The sequence below is a fragment of the Callorhinus ursinus genome, unplaced genomic scaffold, assembly GCF_003265705.2.
Source record: "Callorhinus ursinus isolate GAN/ISIS: 27379988/994484 unplaced genomic scaffold, GSC_fseal_2.0 scaffold1, whole genome shotgun sequence".
NCBI lineage: Eukaryota > Metazoa > Chordata > Mammalia > Carnivora > Otariidae > Callorhinus > Callorhinus ursinus.
This window is the reverse complement of record NW_027397063.1, coordinates 146,002,081-146,018,694: the sequence shown is the minus strand read 5'-3', so window position 1 is coordinate 146,018,694 and position 16,614 is coordinate 146,002,081. Positions and strand designations below refer to the sequence as shown.

The 16,614-nt window shown below is 44.5% G+C and overlaps 1 protein-coding gene across 3 annotated transcripts in view; it reads left to right on the top strand.

The window, feature by feature from the left end:
• Nucleotides 1-16,614, top strand: part of GLB1 (galactosidase beta 1) — an 85,822-nt gene that overhangs the window by 26,498 nt on the left and 42,710 nt on the right. For all 3 annotated transcript variants that reach the window (XM_025884753.2, XM_025884746.2, XM_025884738.2), the window contains exons 5-9: nt 178-272; nt 5,776-5,956; nt 8,372-8,430; nt 9,736-9,857; nt 9,943-9,983. In XM_025884753.2, coding sequence (XP_025740538.1) covers nt 178-272; nt 5,776-5,956; nt 8,372-8,430; nt 9,736-9,857; nt 9,943-9,983 — 498 coding nt within the window. The remainder of the gene's footprint in view (nt 1-177; nt 273-5,775; nt 5,957-8,371; nt 8,431-9,735; nt 9,858-9,942; nt 9,984-16,614) is intronic.

Sequence of the window (16,614 nt, the reverse complement as noted above, 5' to 3'; positions counted from 1 at the left end):
GGCTCCTTGCAAGACAACTTCTATTAGACTTTCAGTCTATGCAGCTACCCCATTTCACGTAGTCATTGAATCCAGCATGTCCTGGTCTCAGCTGCCAGCTCCAGGGTAAGGGGGGCAGCCTTGTGTCTGTTTGCAGGAACAGGTGTGGAGTGGAGTTAAACCTGTCTTGTTTTCCAGATTACCTTGCAGCCGTAGACAAATGGTTGGGAGTCCTCCTGCCCAAGATGAAGCCTCTCCTCTATCAGAATGGAGGGCCGATCATAACCGTGCAGGTAACCTCAGAGATGAGCACGGGCGGGCGGTAGGGAAAGCTTTCATCCATCCACAGTATATGCAAGAGTGAGGCAGCTATGAGCCTCACAAGTCTGTTTCTTCATGAGGCAATGCCACAGCTGGTGATTTTCTTGAAGTTGCATTTTGGGTAGGCATTATGGTTTTGAATGCCTGCTGTATACCAGGCTCTCTGCTGGCTGCCCTATAGACCCTACTCAATTATTTCAACCAGTGTCTCTTTTAAAAGAAGAACTTCGGGGCTCCTGAGTGGCTCAATCGTTAAGCGTCTGCCTTTGGCTCAGGTCAAGATCCCAGGGTCCCGGGATCGAGCCCCGCATCAGGCTCCCTGCTCAGCGGGAAGCCTGCTTCTCCCTCTCCCACTCCCCCTGCTTGTGTTCCCTCTCTCGCTGTGTCTCTCTCTCTGTCAAATAAATAAATAAAATCTTAAAAAAAAAAAAAAAAAAAGAACTTTGAAGAGGTTGAGTGACTTGGCCAAGTCACCCAGCTGGCAGGTGGCCGAATCCGGATGGCAGCGTAGGTCCCCAGGTCCACTGATCCTGTGGCCTGTCTCTTTGTCTAGAGTGTCTGGCTGTGGGGATACAGTACAGATGGAAATGCTCTGGTGTCTGCCCTGCTTAGGCTGTCAGTTCACGCTGACGTGGAAAGAGGATGTGGTGAATTGGAGGCCATTATATTTTCCCTCCTGCTTCCTGCCCCCACCCTCCTTCTTTCATCTGTCCTTTGCTCTGCAAAGACTGCGATATTGTGGGGTAGATTGTGTGCCAAGTATTTTCCCTGTGGAAAATTCGGACCCTTGACCTGCAACAACTTGTGATGTTTGCAAAATTCCTTAGGTTAAAACATTAAAGCATGTTCACTAGTCATTTGCCAAGGAATAAATGTAACACTGGCTGCATCCTGAAACAATGGGGTGCAGTGTGGTGCTCCCTACAGAAGTGTGGCCAAGATTTCCTTCTTAGGGACAATACTATGGACAGTTGTAGGGACGCTCACTGTGGGAAAGGAGCATGGCCACTCTCTTGGCCTGCAGGTGTATGTCCAATGAGGCAATGAGAAGGCGGATCTGGCCAGAGGGACCTTTCTGACACTGCACGTTGAAGAGGGGCCAGGTTGCTGCTCCCAGAGGGATGTCCAGGGAGCGCCGAATGCCCCTCCACTGACTTGAGTCTGTACTGGTGAAGCATACAGGAGCCCATTTTTTGGTATGAAGACTTCAAGGCTGCAACTTGAGTGTGTCTTTGCATGGCTGGGTCTTCTTCCTTTCTCTTAATCTCAAGTTTCCTCTAGTCTTCCTCCTTTTTTAGTCTCAGCTTCTTTCCAAGTCACTTTTAATTTTTGCTCACAACTTTTCTGTACCTTTTGGTTATTGAAATGCCACAAAAAGCGTAATCAGATATGAACTCCGCAGAGGAGAGCAATGTTGGCTGCCCTGGGGGCAATTCTTGAGTGCATCCCTGGCGGCCTCGGATGGCCTGCACTTGACTGTGGGTCCTCCCCGGGGACTCCGCCTCCTCCGCCTTTCACACCACACCACTAGATGGCTTGAATGCCACCTAGTCCATTTGCCCCTTGGCTACTAAATAAACAAGTAAGTGTGGGAGGTACAGAAGAATATAAGAAAACAGAAAAGCCATAATTTCACTTAAATGTCAGGGGCCAGAAGCAAAGCTCTTCATATTTCGGAGAGATTTCCTTGAATTTTTTTCCATGCCTTTAAAAAATTTCTTTTTACAGAATCAGTTTAAACTGTGTGACCAGTTTCTTATCTGACTTTTCTTACTTTAGTCTTATGTCATAAGCATTTTTTCATATCATTAAAAAATCTTCGGGATGCCTGGGGGCTCAGTTGGTTGAGCGTCTGACTTCGGTTCAGGTCATGGTCCCACGGTCCTGGGATTGAGCCCCGCATCGGGCTCCCTGCCCAATGGGGAGCCTGCTTCTCCCTCTCCCTCTGTTGCTCCCCCTGCTTGTGCTCTCTCTCCCTCTGTCAAGTAAATAAATAAAATCTTATATATATATATATATATATAAAAGCTGATTTCCATCTCTGTCTGCATTCAGGCCATGGGGCAAAATGATGGCTTTACTCAGGTCACAGTGTTGCTGCTCTGTCTGGGTGCCTGCAGAGTTTGAAGAGGCCCTGGCTATGTGTCTGCAGGCAGGGCAAAAGTGAGGGACAGAGAACCCTGCTGGTCCTTCATTCATCCTTGTGACTCAGCCGTATAGCAAGTGTTCTCTTCTGGCGGGGTTAGCTAATCCAGCGCCACCTTAGCCACATAAGGTTTGCCTGTGTGGATGTTTATCTCAGTTCGTACCAAGACCACACTTAAAATAAGTAAAGCCACAGATGTCTTTTAATAATATCCAAGGTGAAAATAATTAGGAGTGGGGACGTTTCACGCACAACTTTTCTTCATCCAGTTTATGGGGTATTCGTCCTAAGGTAACAGCCCTACTTCTACCTGATGTTGTGTAAGATCAACAACTTTAGAAGTCGCAGTGCCTTGTGGCTTCATTAAGGAGCTTACAGGATGAGACAGTTAAAACTCTCAGACAGGGACCCGCGGTGGCCTGTTTTTGTAAATAAAGGTACGTTGGCACCCAGCCGCGCCCAGTCGTTCACGTGTGAATGTGGCTGCTTTTGCATGTCAGGAGCAGAGTTCATCGGTGCAGAGACATGTGGCTACAGACCCTAAAATACTTACCCCGCGGGCCTTGATTGAAAATGTTGACTGACCCCTTGCTCTAGAAAACTCAAGCGTTCCTCTGAATCTCACTGTGACTTGTCTGTGTGTTTTTCCTCTCACCTTCCCTGTCTGGGCACCACCTCTATGTCTCTCTGGTTGACTCTGGCGTCAAATGTGAGTGTACTCTGAGTAGTTTGGTGAGCCCTGACTGGGCACCAGGTACTCATGAGTTGACTCAGTTAATCCTCATAACAGCCCAGCGAGGGAGGTTCGTTGGCCTCTTGCAGACGGCAGTGCCTCATGGCGGAGCCTCACAGACAAGAAATGGCAGAGGGGACATTTGCACGTGGACAGCTGGGCCTCCGATGCCCGTGCCCACAGCTCTGTACTGCCTTGCAAATGTGGACCTTTTTTCCTAATAACAGCCAAATTGTGTTCATGCATTTATTTCAAGCCAGTTTATTTTAACGTACAGTCATGATGATAATCATCATGATCATCGGTAGTTAAAGCTTGAAAAAATAAGTGACCCTAAGTGAGCCTTGGGTTGGGGTGTGGTGGTGAGCAGAAAGGAACACGAGGTGCAAAGGCTCCGGGCCCACTTAGTTGCTAGAGCTGATCCTGGAACTAGCTCTGAACTTGTGAATGGCCAAAGGACAAAGGAACACATAGCCATTTAAGTAGATCTTATTAAAAGAGGAGGGGGAAAGAAAATGAGGAGGAAAGTATCTCACCAGTATTTGCAAAGCTTTTCTTCGAGTTTCTCTCAGTTATTTCCAAAGGGACACCTGTGGGACTAATCAAAGTGCCCCCCGGTGGGGGCAGGGGATGGGGGGGTCTGCTCTGTGTAAGGGGCAAACTCCTCCTTTTTCAAGGTGGCTTCAGGACCAGTGAAGCTCTTGGTGCTGGGCATACTTGCTGCAGTCTGAACCTGTAACATGAAAGTATCATCAAAGGGAAATAGTCATTCATTAAACCCTTTGGGAAGCAGCCCTGTGCAGAGAATGATGGTGGTATTTAGTTCATCTCCGTCCTTCACTGTCCTGTGCCTACTCCCTGACTGTCCACAGGTCACATGAAGCTACTGGCATTTCTAGCAAGCAGGGAATGCTCTCTACCTGTCCCCTTCCCTGGATGGTGCCTTTCCCCCTAGAGCTACCTTGGGCGGCCCCTCCAGAGAAGCTTCCTTACCCGTCTCTCCCAGTCACCCTCTTTTCGGAGGAATCAGTTTCTTGTGCTTATGTTTAATGACTATGGATTCCCCAGGATCACAAAAATTTATTTGCCTTATGTGCAGGTTGAGATTGGATGGCCGGGTATTTTTGTCATTTTTGTAAAATTGTGCACTCTAACACCAGGGTGTGGTATAATGAAGCATTAGGATGAGAACCGCCACCCGAGTTGGGAAATAGCACATGGCCAGCACCGGAGAAGTTTCCCTGGTGTCTTTCATGACCACCCACTCCTTCCCACTGTCCTGACCTTCACGGCTCTTCGTTTCTTGGTGTCGTTTCTATTTCTGCCCCCTGTGTATGTACCCAGATTTATAGTTTGGTTAGGCCTGTTTTGAATTTTCTGTGGGGGGCATACTATCTGTATTGCTTCCCTCAATGTCGTAGCTCTAAGATTCTTTCATGTATTGGGTGGAGATGAAGGTCATTCATTTTATTGCTTTACAGCAATGTTTCTTCACCTTTTTTTCATTATTGCCCCTAAAGAGTCTCTTTAGACATTTTTTTCTAATTGCCTCCCCCACGAAATTTTAACGCCTTCCACCTACTGTATAAGTGTATGTATGCGCTTTACAGATAAAAAAGAGTCAGGTGTTCTTTTCCCCTATAAGAATCAATTTTCACCTCTTTGGGGGTGCTGTCCTCCCCCATTGAGAATTCGCAAAAGTGGAAATGTGCCCTCAGCACTATTTGCACCTGATAATCCTTTGTTGTGGAGGCTGACAAGTAGGAGGTTTAGGAGAATCCCTTGGCCTCTACCCACTGGGGTACCAGCAGCACACTCCCCCCTCCCGCCACTTGTGACAACCCAAAATATCTGCAGATTTGTCATATGTTCCCTGGCGGGAAAAATAACTCCTGGTTGAAAACCACTGATGCTACTGAACACAGACTGAGTGTTGGTGATGGAGTACAAAAAGGAGAAGGACCACCTGAATGTTGGACAGCAGATCGAGGAAATGATGGTACATCCTTATCCAGCCAGCATTTGCCCCATTACTGCCGTGGACATTTTGCATAATGTATTAAGGTGCAAAATTAATGTTACAACTGGTGCAAGTAATGTGATACCAGTTTTGAGAACAGAGAACAATGTGTATTATCGTGTGTCTTTAGGGTGTGTGTACGTGTGTAAATCTGGAAAACTAAGCCAGAATGCTTACAGCACTTATCTCTGGTGAAAGGAATTAACACATGGTTTTTCTATTTTCTTTGCATTTCCCCCCATTTTCTAATATTTTACCATGGGAAGATCTTATTTATGTAACATTTAAAGTACCTATTATTTAGTACCGGCTAGAACATCACCACAATCCAAAACCGACGTGGTGGTTTTTGTTTTTCTTACTTCGGTGGAGCGGGACGGAGTAGAAGGTAAGTTTTTACGCTGAATTGCTCTTTGGAAAATGAGTTTTTGAGGACCAAGGGTAGGAAATATTTTTGGCAATCATTGGGCCTTGTCATCTCTCATAGATGCTCAGGTATTGTCTACAAACAAAAGCTTGCCTTAGAATGAGGGTATCGGGCTCTCCTGCTTTCCCCGCCTCTTTTGTAATTTGTAGGTTGAAAATGAATATGGCAGCTACTTCACCTGTGATTATGACTACCTGCGGTTCCTGCAGAAGCTCTTCCGCTACCACCTGGGCACTGATGTGCTTCTGTTCACCACTGATGGGGCACACGAGACATTCCTGCAGTGCGGGGCGCTGCAAGGGCTCTATGCCACAGTGGACTTCGGACCAGGTTGGTGTTTGTAATCACAGTAAAACCCAGCTAAGGCCATGCAGGCATGGGCAGTGAACTCCATCAGTCGCTCAGGGCAGCTGTGTGTTAAGTGGGTACATTGAATGAGATCTCTCAAATTTTCCTTTACAGAGGAGCAGGTGAAATGGAATAATGAATAAAGCACCCCTCCGGTGCGCAGATTTTATTTAAGCTGATTGGCCCTTTTGGGCAAGGGCTCCGTCTTTAGCCCTGGTGAGCGCACCTGGAGGGTCAGCCACTGGCGGGGTGCGGTGGGCTTGTCCGCCCTGGAGTGTGGGGAACTTCCCTGCGCTTCTGTTCTCTTTCTGTGGAACTCAACACTATGAACTGGGACGACCTGCAGGTGGTTAGCGGATGCCGTACAAATTGTCTTCCCTGACTGGTTCATGCTGCGTAAGCTGCAGAGGCTCCACACAGGCAGGTTCTGGGGGCGGCAGCGTGGCCCGGAGGCTCCTGGCTGCCGTAAACATTAAGAGAGCAGCTTTCATGAAGGGCATGACGCCGACAGGCAGCGTGTGCGCCTGAAAAGGATCCCGGATTGGACTTGCCTGCTTGCTTTCTATCTTTCTATGCTATGAAGGACATTATTGGGACAATCGAATTTTTTGGATCAATTCTGTGGATTACATAACAGGATTGTATCCATGTTAATTTCCTGGTTGTTTATAATTGTATTGTGTTTATTTAAAGGATGCCCTTGCTCTTAGGGAACGTACACTGAAATATTTAGGGTAAAGGGCCATCATGTCTGCAACTTATTCATAAATGGTTCAGAAAAAAATAAGTGTATTGAGAGAGAGAGAAAATGATAAAGTAAATGTGGCAAAATATTAACAATTGGGGAATCTTGGTTCTTTGGGAGTATGAGTTCTTTGTTCTATTCTCACAACTCTAAGTTTGAAATTATTTCAGAATAAATGTTAACTCCCATACCGTCCCCCCCCTAAAAAAAATAGCTGCTCTTCAAGTAGCATAGAGACCCTATTGCCTTCCTGGCTGAGGGGTAAGACAGCCCGCCCACAATACACACCCAGTGCTGGCTTTTTCTCGAGGCAGATGTACGGAAGACTGAAGTTGCACTTTGCAAGACATGCCTCTATGTTAGCATAAAAGAAAGGACTGGCTTTAAGTGATCTAGATGCATGGTGCGTGGCTGCGAGCATTTGGTGCTGAAATAACCCATCTACAAAGAGCGGCTCAGGAAGTGGCCCGCTGGTTTCCTCCTGCCTTGGCACGCTTCCCATCACAGTGATGAAGAAGCGCATATCTTTTTGTTGGGAGCAACAACGGGAAGGTTATTCTGAGTTTGTTCTAAGCATTACGTGTGCGGGGGGTGATAGTGCACCAGCTGTGGCTCTGGGTTGAAGGACAGCCCACTGGAAGGCCCGTGGTCGCAGGGCAGGTGGGGCTCGGGGCAGGCTCGTTCATGTGTGTGGGACGGGGGGCAGCGCCCAGGGTCAGGTCACGGGAGGAAGCTAATGAGAACAGAACTGAGAGATCTGATTGCCACCAGATGCTTAATAGTGAGACATTAACAGCCAAGTAAATGAGATTGCACTCTGGCTGAGCATTTTCTCTCCTGAAACCTGGCCTTACAGAGAGCAAGGGGTTATTTGGAAGTCTTGGCTGCTGTCACTTCCACTGTGGGTGCTGTGGGAAGTGGGTCGTGAAGTTTGGGGCCAGGGTATCCCCTGCTCTGGCTAGACAGACACTCTTCGTTGTTGCTCGGTCACGGAAGGAGGGCAGCCCACTGCCTCTGTCAGGAGAGCTTCGTTCCCTTTAGAGGAGGAGGGAGAAAGAAGACACCAGGAGCAAGCTTGCATGCAGGCATCTTAATGAGATATTTTAGAAGGAAAACTTGAGAGCAAGTACCGTGTAGCCTGGGATGGCCAATGATGTACAAATTCAAAATCAGCGTATATGCCATGATTCAGGCAGAAAGACAGACCACATCCATCCCTTTGATTTGCTAAGTACTGGGCAGATATCTGTGGTACTATTATGTGTGTGGTGCTGCTGTGGAGGCTGCAAGGAAGTATCTTTAAAGCAAGCCCGTCCTACAGGGAGCATCTAGGTCAGATGTCCATGTGAAGAGAGAAGAACACAAAACGCGTGTCCAGGCCTTGGGGAAACTCAGAGAAGACAAGCCTGTGATGTGATCTCCTGAGGCAGTGCAGTCAGGAGAGACCAAGGGGACTGCTCAGAGAGGAAGCAGCGTTGTGTGGTCCCCACATGTCCGTTGGGTGGATGGTCTGAGGCCAGCCTGCAGATGGTCAGGCGGTGTTCCAGGCCCATGGGCCTGTGGCGAAGGCTGGGGCCTCAGGCTGAAGGTCTGTGAAGGACTCTTTTTACTTAACTTCTTATCATTCCCATGATTCTCTTTGTAATTTTCAGGTGCAAACATCACCGCTGCTTTCGGAATCCAGAGAAAGAGTGAGCCCAGAGGGCCATTGGTAAGAATTGGGGGTGAGGTGTGGGTTTGCTTGCACTAAGGGAGTAGGGCCTTGCTTTCTCTGGCTGAGGGGTCAGCAGCTGATGGGACTGTGGGCACGTGGCCCTCTGGACACATGAACGACAGCAGCTGCACTTACCGGAAACCGCGGCCCTGCTCTTGAGTGGAACAAGATGGGGACAAATGTGACAGTCTGCCATGAATCAGGCTGTGCTCTTGCATGCTTCATCCCGTTTGGCCTTGCTCATAGGTAATATCATGGTCTCCCTTTTCACAAGGCTCAGAGAACAGGTCACTTACCAGGGTCGCAAAGCCCGTGAGTGGCAGTGCCAGGATCCAAGATCAGCGTGGTGCTTCCCGAGAGCTCTTAGTGACAGAGCTTCTCCATCTTCCCTGCGCTCCTGAATCATGTGGGAATCTTGGTGAAGATGCCAGCTTTGATCTGCTGGGCCCAGGGTGGGGCCTGAGGTTCTGCGTTTGTGACAAGCAGCCCGGCGAGCACACGTCGAGTTGCAGGGCGCTGTGGTGCGCGGGACAGGCAGCTGGGGGAGCTGATGGCAAGACCCGGGCAGGTCTGAACGGTCCTACAGCTCTTCACGCTTGGCTCTTCCCTGCTCATACTTGTTCCTGTTGTTTCTTGGCACAGTTTGAGGGCTGATGTCCCATGCGTGCTCTGCGGCAGGTGCACAGAGACTGTGCACACAGCCTTTGCTGCCTGGGGAGCTGTGGAGAACCTGCATTCACAGACCCGGGGGTGGGGGGTCAGGGAGGGGGTTCCTAGACCCTGACACAAGAAGACCCCAGAACATGTCCAGACTCCTTTCTCCTTCTCGAGATGAAGGGCATGGCCGGGTAATGTTCAAGAGAAACATGAAGTGCTTGGGGCCTGCTTTTTGCAGAACCACCTGGACGAGTCCACCTCACTTGAAGTCAACCTGGGACCTAAAAATCTGGACTGACACAAAGGGTGAACTTGGATCAGATAATTTTATTAGAATATTTTGCCATCCAATTCTTTTGCCCAACAAACTTTCCTGCCTGTTTAAACTCAGGGTTGGTTAACAAAATTTTGTTGCAGGGACAACTTTTTAGGAATACCTCTATCTTTGGCGCCTAAACACCGAATTTGGGCAGTGCTGTCATTGGAACCTCCCAGAGGTTCCCCAGCTCTGGGTTAAGCACTACATGTAACACACGGCTCTCCACCCATCCTTTGGTGGAGTAGAAAGGGCGATGGGTCCAGGGAGGTGCCAGCATTTGAAGGTCCTAAGTCCATCCTAAGCTCCATGTCCTTTTCTCTTTCTAGGTGAATTCTGAATTCTATACTGGCTGGTTAGACCACTGGGGCCAACCTCACTCAACAGTGAAGACTGAAGTGGTGGCTTCCTCCCTCCATGATATACTTGCCCATGGGGCGAATGTGAACTTGTGAGTGTTAATTTCTGAAGGGCAGGGCACCCTCCACAGCTGTGGGCTCACAGTGAAGTATGTCTATTCTCTTGTTTCCTTATAGGTACATGTTTATAGGTGGAACCAATTTTGCCTATTGGAATGGTAAGAACAATCCTACAGGTTGTGGAAGCTTATGCTAGAATGTTTCTGGTGCTTGATTTGGGGGTGGGAAGTACCTACAGACAATTTTTATTTTCTATTTTTGTTTATTCCTAAATTTCCTGATATAAAAACTGCCTATATAACTTTTAAAATCATTTAAAAAAATTTTAAGGAACATGTGCACTTAGAAGCTTTATTGTTTTTTATTTTTTTTTAAGTTTACTTATAATTTCATTAAGTAATATCTACACCTAGTGTGGGGCTCAAACTCACAACCCCGAGACCAAGAGTCACATGCTCTTCTACCTGAGCCAGCCAGGCGCCCCAGAAACCTTATTTCAAACCAAGTAGCTGGGCAGGTCTCATAGTCTCTGATGATAGCTTACTTGCTCATGTATTCTGCTATGATCTTTTTCTTCTTCTTCTTTAAGTTTCTTTATTGTTATGTTAATCACCATACATTACATCATTAGTTTTTGATGTAGTGTTCCATGATTCATTGTTTGTGCATAACACCCAGTGCTCCACACAGAACGTGCCCTCTTTAATACCCATCACCAGACTAACCCATCCCCCCACCCCCCTCCCCTTTAGAACCCTCAGTTTGTTTTTCAGAGTCCATCGTCTCTCATGGTTCGTCTCCCCCTCTGATTTCCCCCCCTTCATTCTTCCCCTCCTGCTATCTTTTTCTTTTTTTTTTCTTAACATATATTGCATTATTTGTTTCAGAGGTACAGATCTGTGATTCAACAGTCTTGCACAATTAACAGTGCTCACCATAGCACATACCCTCCCCAATGTCTATCACCCAGCCACCCCATCCCTCCCACCCCACCCCCACTCCAGCAACCCTCAGGTGTTTCCTGAGACTTGGAATTCCTCATATCAGTGAGGTCATGTGATACATGTCTTTCTCTGATTGACTTATTTCACTCAGCATAACACCCTCCAGTTCCATCCACGTCGTTGCAAATGGCAAGATCTCATTCCTTTTGATGGCTGCATAATATTCCATTGTATATATATACCACATCTTCTTTATCCAGTCATCTGACGGTGGACATCTTGGCTCTTTCCACACTTTGACTATTGTGGACATTGCTGCTATGAACATCGGGGTGCACATACCTCGGATCCCTACATTTGTATCCTTGGGGTAAATACCCAGTAGTGCAATTGCTGGGTCATAGGGGAACTCTATTTTCAACTTTTTGAGGGACCTCCATACTGTTTTCCAGAGTGGTTGCACCAGCTTGCATACCCACCAACAGTGTAGGAGGGTTCCCCTTTCTCCACATCCCCGCCAACATCTGTCGTTTCCTGACTTGTTAATTTTAGCCATTCTGACTGGTGTGAGGTGGTATCTCATTGAGGTTTTGATTTGGATTTTCCTGATGCCGAGCGATGTTGAGCACTTTTTCATGTGTCTGTTGGCCATTTGGATGTCTTCTTTGGAAAAATGTCTGTTCATGTCTTCTGCCCATTTCTTAATTAGATTATTTATTCTTTGGGTGTTGAGTTTGATAAGTTCTTTATAGATTTTGGATACTAGCCCTTTATCTGATATGTCATTTGCAAATATCTTCTCCCATTCTGTTGGTTGTCTTTTGGTTTTGTTGACTGTTTCTTTTGCTGTGCAAAAGCTTTTTATCTTGATGAAATCCCAATAGTTCATTTTTGCCCTTGCTTCCCTTGTTTTTGGCAATGTTTCTAGGAAGAAGTTGCTGCGGCTGAGGTTGAAGAAGTTGCTGCCTGCATTCTCCTTTAGGATTTTGATGGACTCCTGTCTCCAGTTTAGGTCTTTCAACCATTTTGAGTCTATTTTTGTGTGTGCTGTAAGGAAATGGTCCAGTTTCATTCTCCTGCATGTGTCTGTCCAGTTTTCCCAACACCATTTGTTGAAGAGACTGTCTTTTTTCCATGGGACATTCTTTCCTGCTTTGTCAAAGATGAGTTGACCGTAGAGTTGAGGGTCCATTTCTGGGCTCTCTATTTTGTTCCATTGATCTATGTGTCTGTTTTTTTGCCAGTACCACACTGTCTCAATAATGACAGCTTTGTAATAGAGCTGGAAGTTGGAATTGTGATGCTGCCAGCTTTGCTTTTCTTTTTCAACATTCCTCTGGCTATTCAGGGTCTTTTCTGGTTCCATACAAATTTTAGGATTATTTGTTCCATTTCTTTGAAAAAAGTAGATGGTATTTTGATGGGGATTGCATTGAATGTGTAGATTGCTCTAGGTAGCATTGACATCTTCACAATGTTTGTTCTTCCAATCCATGAGCATGGAACGTTTTTCCATTTCTTTGTGTCTTCCTTAATTTCTTTCATGAGTATTTTATAGTTTTCTGAGTAAAGATCCTTTGCCTCTTCGGTTAGATTTATTCCTAGGTGTCTTATGGTTTTGGGAGCAATTGTAAATGGGATCGACTCCTTAATTTCTCTCTCTTCTGTCTTGTTGTTGCTGTATGGGAATGCCATTGATTTCTGTGCATTGATTTTATATCCTGCCACTTTACTGAATTCCTGTATGAGTTCTAGCAGTTTTGGGGTGGAGTCTTTTGGGTTTCCCACATGAAGTGTCATATCATCTGCAAACAGTGAGAGTTTGACTTCTTCTTTGCCGATTTGGATGTCTTTGATTTCTTTTGTTGTCTGATTACTGTGGCTAGGACTTCTAATACTATGTTGAATAGCAGTGGTGATAGTGGACATCCCTGCTGCATTCCTGACGTCAGGGGGAAAGCTCTCAGTTTTTCCCCATTGAGAATGATATTCGCTATAGGTTTTTCATAGATGGCTTTTATGATATTGAGGTATGTACCCTCTAGCCCTATACTCTGAAGAGTTTTGATCAAGAAAGGATGCTTTACTTTGTCAAATGCTTTTTCTGCATCTGTTGAGAGGATCATATGATTCTTGTTCTTTCTTTTGTTAAAGTATTGTGTCACGTTGATTGATTTGTGGATGTTGAACCAGCCTTGCAGCCCAGGGATAAATCCCACTTGGTCGTGGTGAATAATCCTTTTAATGTACTGTTGGATCCTATTGGCTAGTATTTTGGTGAGAATTTTTGCATCCATGTTCATCAAGGATATTGGTCTGTAATTCTCCTTTTTGATGGGGTCTTTGTCTGGTTTGGGGATCAAGGTAATGGTGGCCTCATAAAACGAGTTTGGAAGTTTTCCTTCCATTTCTATTTTTTGGAACAGTTTCAGGAGAATAGGTATTAATTCTTCTTTAAATGTTTGGTAGAATTCCCCTGGGAAGCCATCTGGCCCTGGGCTTTTGTTTGTTGGGAGATTTTTGATGACTGCTTCAATTTCCTTAGTGGTTATAGATCTGTTCAGGTTTTCTGTTTCTTCCTGATTCAGTTTTGGTAGTTGATACATCTCTAGGAATGCATCCATTTCTTCCAGGTTATCTAATTTGCTGGCATAGAGTTGCTCATATTATGTTCTTATAATTGTTTGTATTTCTTTGGTGTTGGTTGTGATCTCTTTCATTCATGATTTTGTTGATTTGGGTCATTTCTCTTTTCTTTTTGATAGGTCTGGTCAGGGGTTTATCAATCTTGTTAATTCCTTCAAAGAACCAGCTCCTAGTTTCGTTGATCTGTTCTACTGTTCTTTTGGTTTCTGTTTCATTGATTTCTGCTCTGATCTTTATTATTTCTCTTCTGCTGGGTTTAGGCTTTATTTGCTGTTTTTTCTCTAGCTCCTTTAGGTGTAGGGTTAGGTTGTGTATTTGAGACCTTTCTTGTTTCTTGAGAAAGGCTTGTATTGCTATATACTTTCCTCTTAGGACTGCCTTTGCTGCATCCCAAATATTTTGAACAGTTGTGTTTTCATTTTCATTGGTTTCCATGAATTTTTTTAATTCTTCTTTAATTTTCTGGTTGATCCATTCATTCTTCAGTAGGATGCTCTTTAGCCTCCATGTATTTGAGTTCTTCCTGACTTTCCTCTTTTGATTGAGTTCTAGTTTCAAAGCATTGTGGTCTGAAAATGTGCAGGGAATAATCCCAATGTTTTGGTACCGGTTGAGACCTGATTTGTGACCTAGGATGTGATCTATTCTGGAGACTGTTCCGTGGGCACTAGAGAAGAATGTGTATTCCATTGCTTTGGGATGGAATGTTCTGAATATATCTGTGAAGTCCATTTGGTCCGGTGTGTCATTTAAAGTCTTTATTTCCTTGTTGATCTTTTGCTTAGGTGATCTGTCCATTTCAGTGGGGGTGGTGTTAAAGTCCCCTACTATTATTGTACTGTTGTCGATGTGTTTCTTTGCTTTTGTTATTAATTGCCTTATATAATTGGCTGCTCCCATGTTAGGGGCATAGATATTTACAATTGTTAGTTCTTCTTATTGGATAGACCCTTTAAGTAGGATATAGTGTCCTTCTTCATCTCTTATTACAGTCTTTGGTTTAAAATCTAATTTGTCTGATATAAGGATTGCCACCCCAGCTTTCTTTTGGTGTCCATTAGCATGGTAAATGGTTTTCCACCCCCTCACTTTCAGTCTAGGGGTGTCTTTGGGTCTAAAATGAGTCTCTTGCAGACAGCATTATCAGTGGGTCTTGTTTTTTAATCCAATCTGATAGCCTGTGTCTTTTGATTGGGGCATTTAGCCCATTTACATTCAGGGTCACTATTGAAAGATACGAATTTAGTGCCATTGTATTACCTGTAAGGTGACTGTTACCGTATATTGTCTGTGTTCCTTTCTGGTCTATGCTGCTTTTAGGCTTTCTCTTTGCCTGGAGGACCCCTTTCAATATTTCTTATAGGGCTGGTTTCGTGTTTGCAAATTCCTTTAGTTTTTGTTTGTCCTGGAAGCTTTTTATCTCTCCTTCTATTTTCAATGACAGCCTAGCTGGATACAGTATTCTTGGCTGCATATTTTTCTCGTTTAGTGCTCTGAATATATCATGCCAGCCCTTTCTGGCCTGCCAGGTCTCTGTGGATAGGTCTGTTGCCAATCTAATATCTCTACCATTATAGGTTACAGATCTCTTCTCCCGAGCTGCTTTCAGGATTTTCTCTTTGTCTCTGAGACTTGTAAGTTTTACTATTAAATGTTGGGGTGTTGACCTATTTTTATTCATTTTGAGAGGGGTTCTCTGTGCCTCCTGGATTTTGATGCCTGTTTCCTTCCCCACATTAGGGAAGTTCTCTGTTATAATTTGCTCCAATATACCTTCTGCCCCTCTCTCTCTTCTTCTTCTGGGATCCCAATTATTCTAATGTTGTTTCATCTTATGGTATCGCTTATCTCTCGAATTCTGCCCTTATGATCCAGTAGTTGTTTATCTCTCTTTTTCTCAGCTTCTTTATTTTCCATCATTTGGTCTTCTATATTGCTGATTCTCTCTTCTGCCTCATTTATCCTAGCAGTTAGAGCCTCCATTTTTTATTGTACCTCATTAATAGCCTTTTTGATTTTGACTTGGTTAGATTTTAGTTCTTTTATTTCTCCAGAAAGGGTTTCTCTAATAACTTCCATGCTTTTTTCAAGTCCAGCTAGTATCTTTAAAATCATGATTCTGAACTCTGGGTCCGACATCGTACTAATGTCCGTATTGAGTAGGTCCCTGGCTGACGGTACTACCTCTTGTTCTTTTTGTTGAGGTGATTTTTTTCCGTCTTGTCCCATTTTGTCCAGAGGAGAATAGATGAATCAGAGAACAAAATGCTAACAGGGTGACAACGTCCCCAGAAAATGTACTCTAAACAAATCAGAAAAGACCTGAAACCAGGGGAAAAGAAAGGGAAAGAAAGAAGAAAGAAACAGAAAAAAAAAAGAAAAAGGAAAAGATAAAAACAAACAAAACAGAACAAAACAAAAAAAAACAGAATATGATCAAATATGATCAGGCTGGTGCATAGATCAGTGCCACACACTAGATTTTGGGTGTATTTTGGTCTGTTAGAAGAAAATGCCTCCCAAAATTTTAAAGAAAGAAAGACTTATATATGTACAAAATAAGGGTTGATACGATGAAGGAATGGAATATGACTGTAAAGATGAAAATTACAAAAAATTTTATAAGAGGAATTGCTAAGAAGTTGTTTGAAAAAAGAAAGAAGAGGATTAAAAAAGAAAGAAAGAAAGAAAAAAAAGGGGGGGAGAGAATGTGATCAGGCAGGAGACTAGAACAAAGCCATACACTAGAGATTTAGGGTATATTTTGATCCGTTAGAAGAAACTGTATCTCAAAATTTTAAAGAGAGAACAACTTATATATATTTGCCAAAAATAAGGGTAACTACTATGAAGGGATAGAATATGACTCTAAAAATGAAAAATAAAATTTTTTTTAAAAAGGGATTGATAAGATGTTGGTTGAAAAAGGGAAAAAGAAAAATTAAAAAAAAAAAAAGACAGTTAAAAAAAATTAACCTTGAAAGACGAAAGAATCATGGGAAAAAAAGCCATGAATTCTATGTGCAGTATTCCCCTAGCGCTGGAGTTCTGCCGTTCTCATTGATCGGTAAACTTGGTCTTGGCTGGCAGTTGTTGCTGATCTTCTGGGGGAGGGACCTATTGCCGTGGTTCCCAAATGTCTTTGCTGGAGGCGGAATTGCCCCGCCCCTGTCGGTCTGGGCTAAGTAATCTGCTCGGG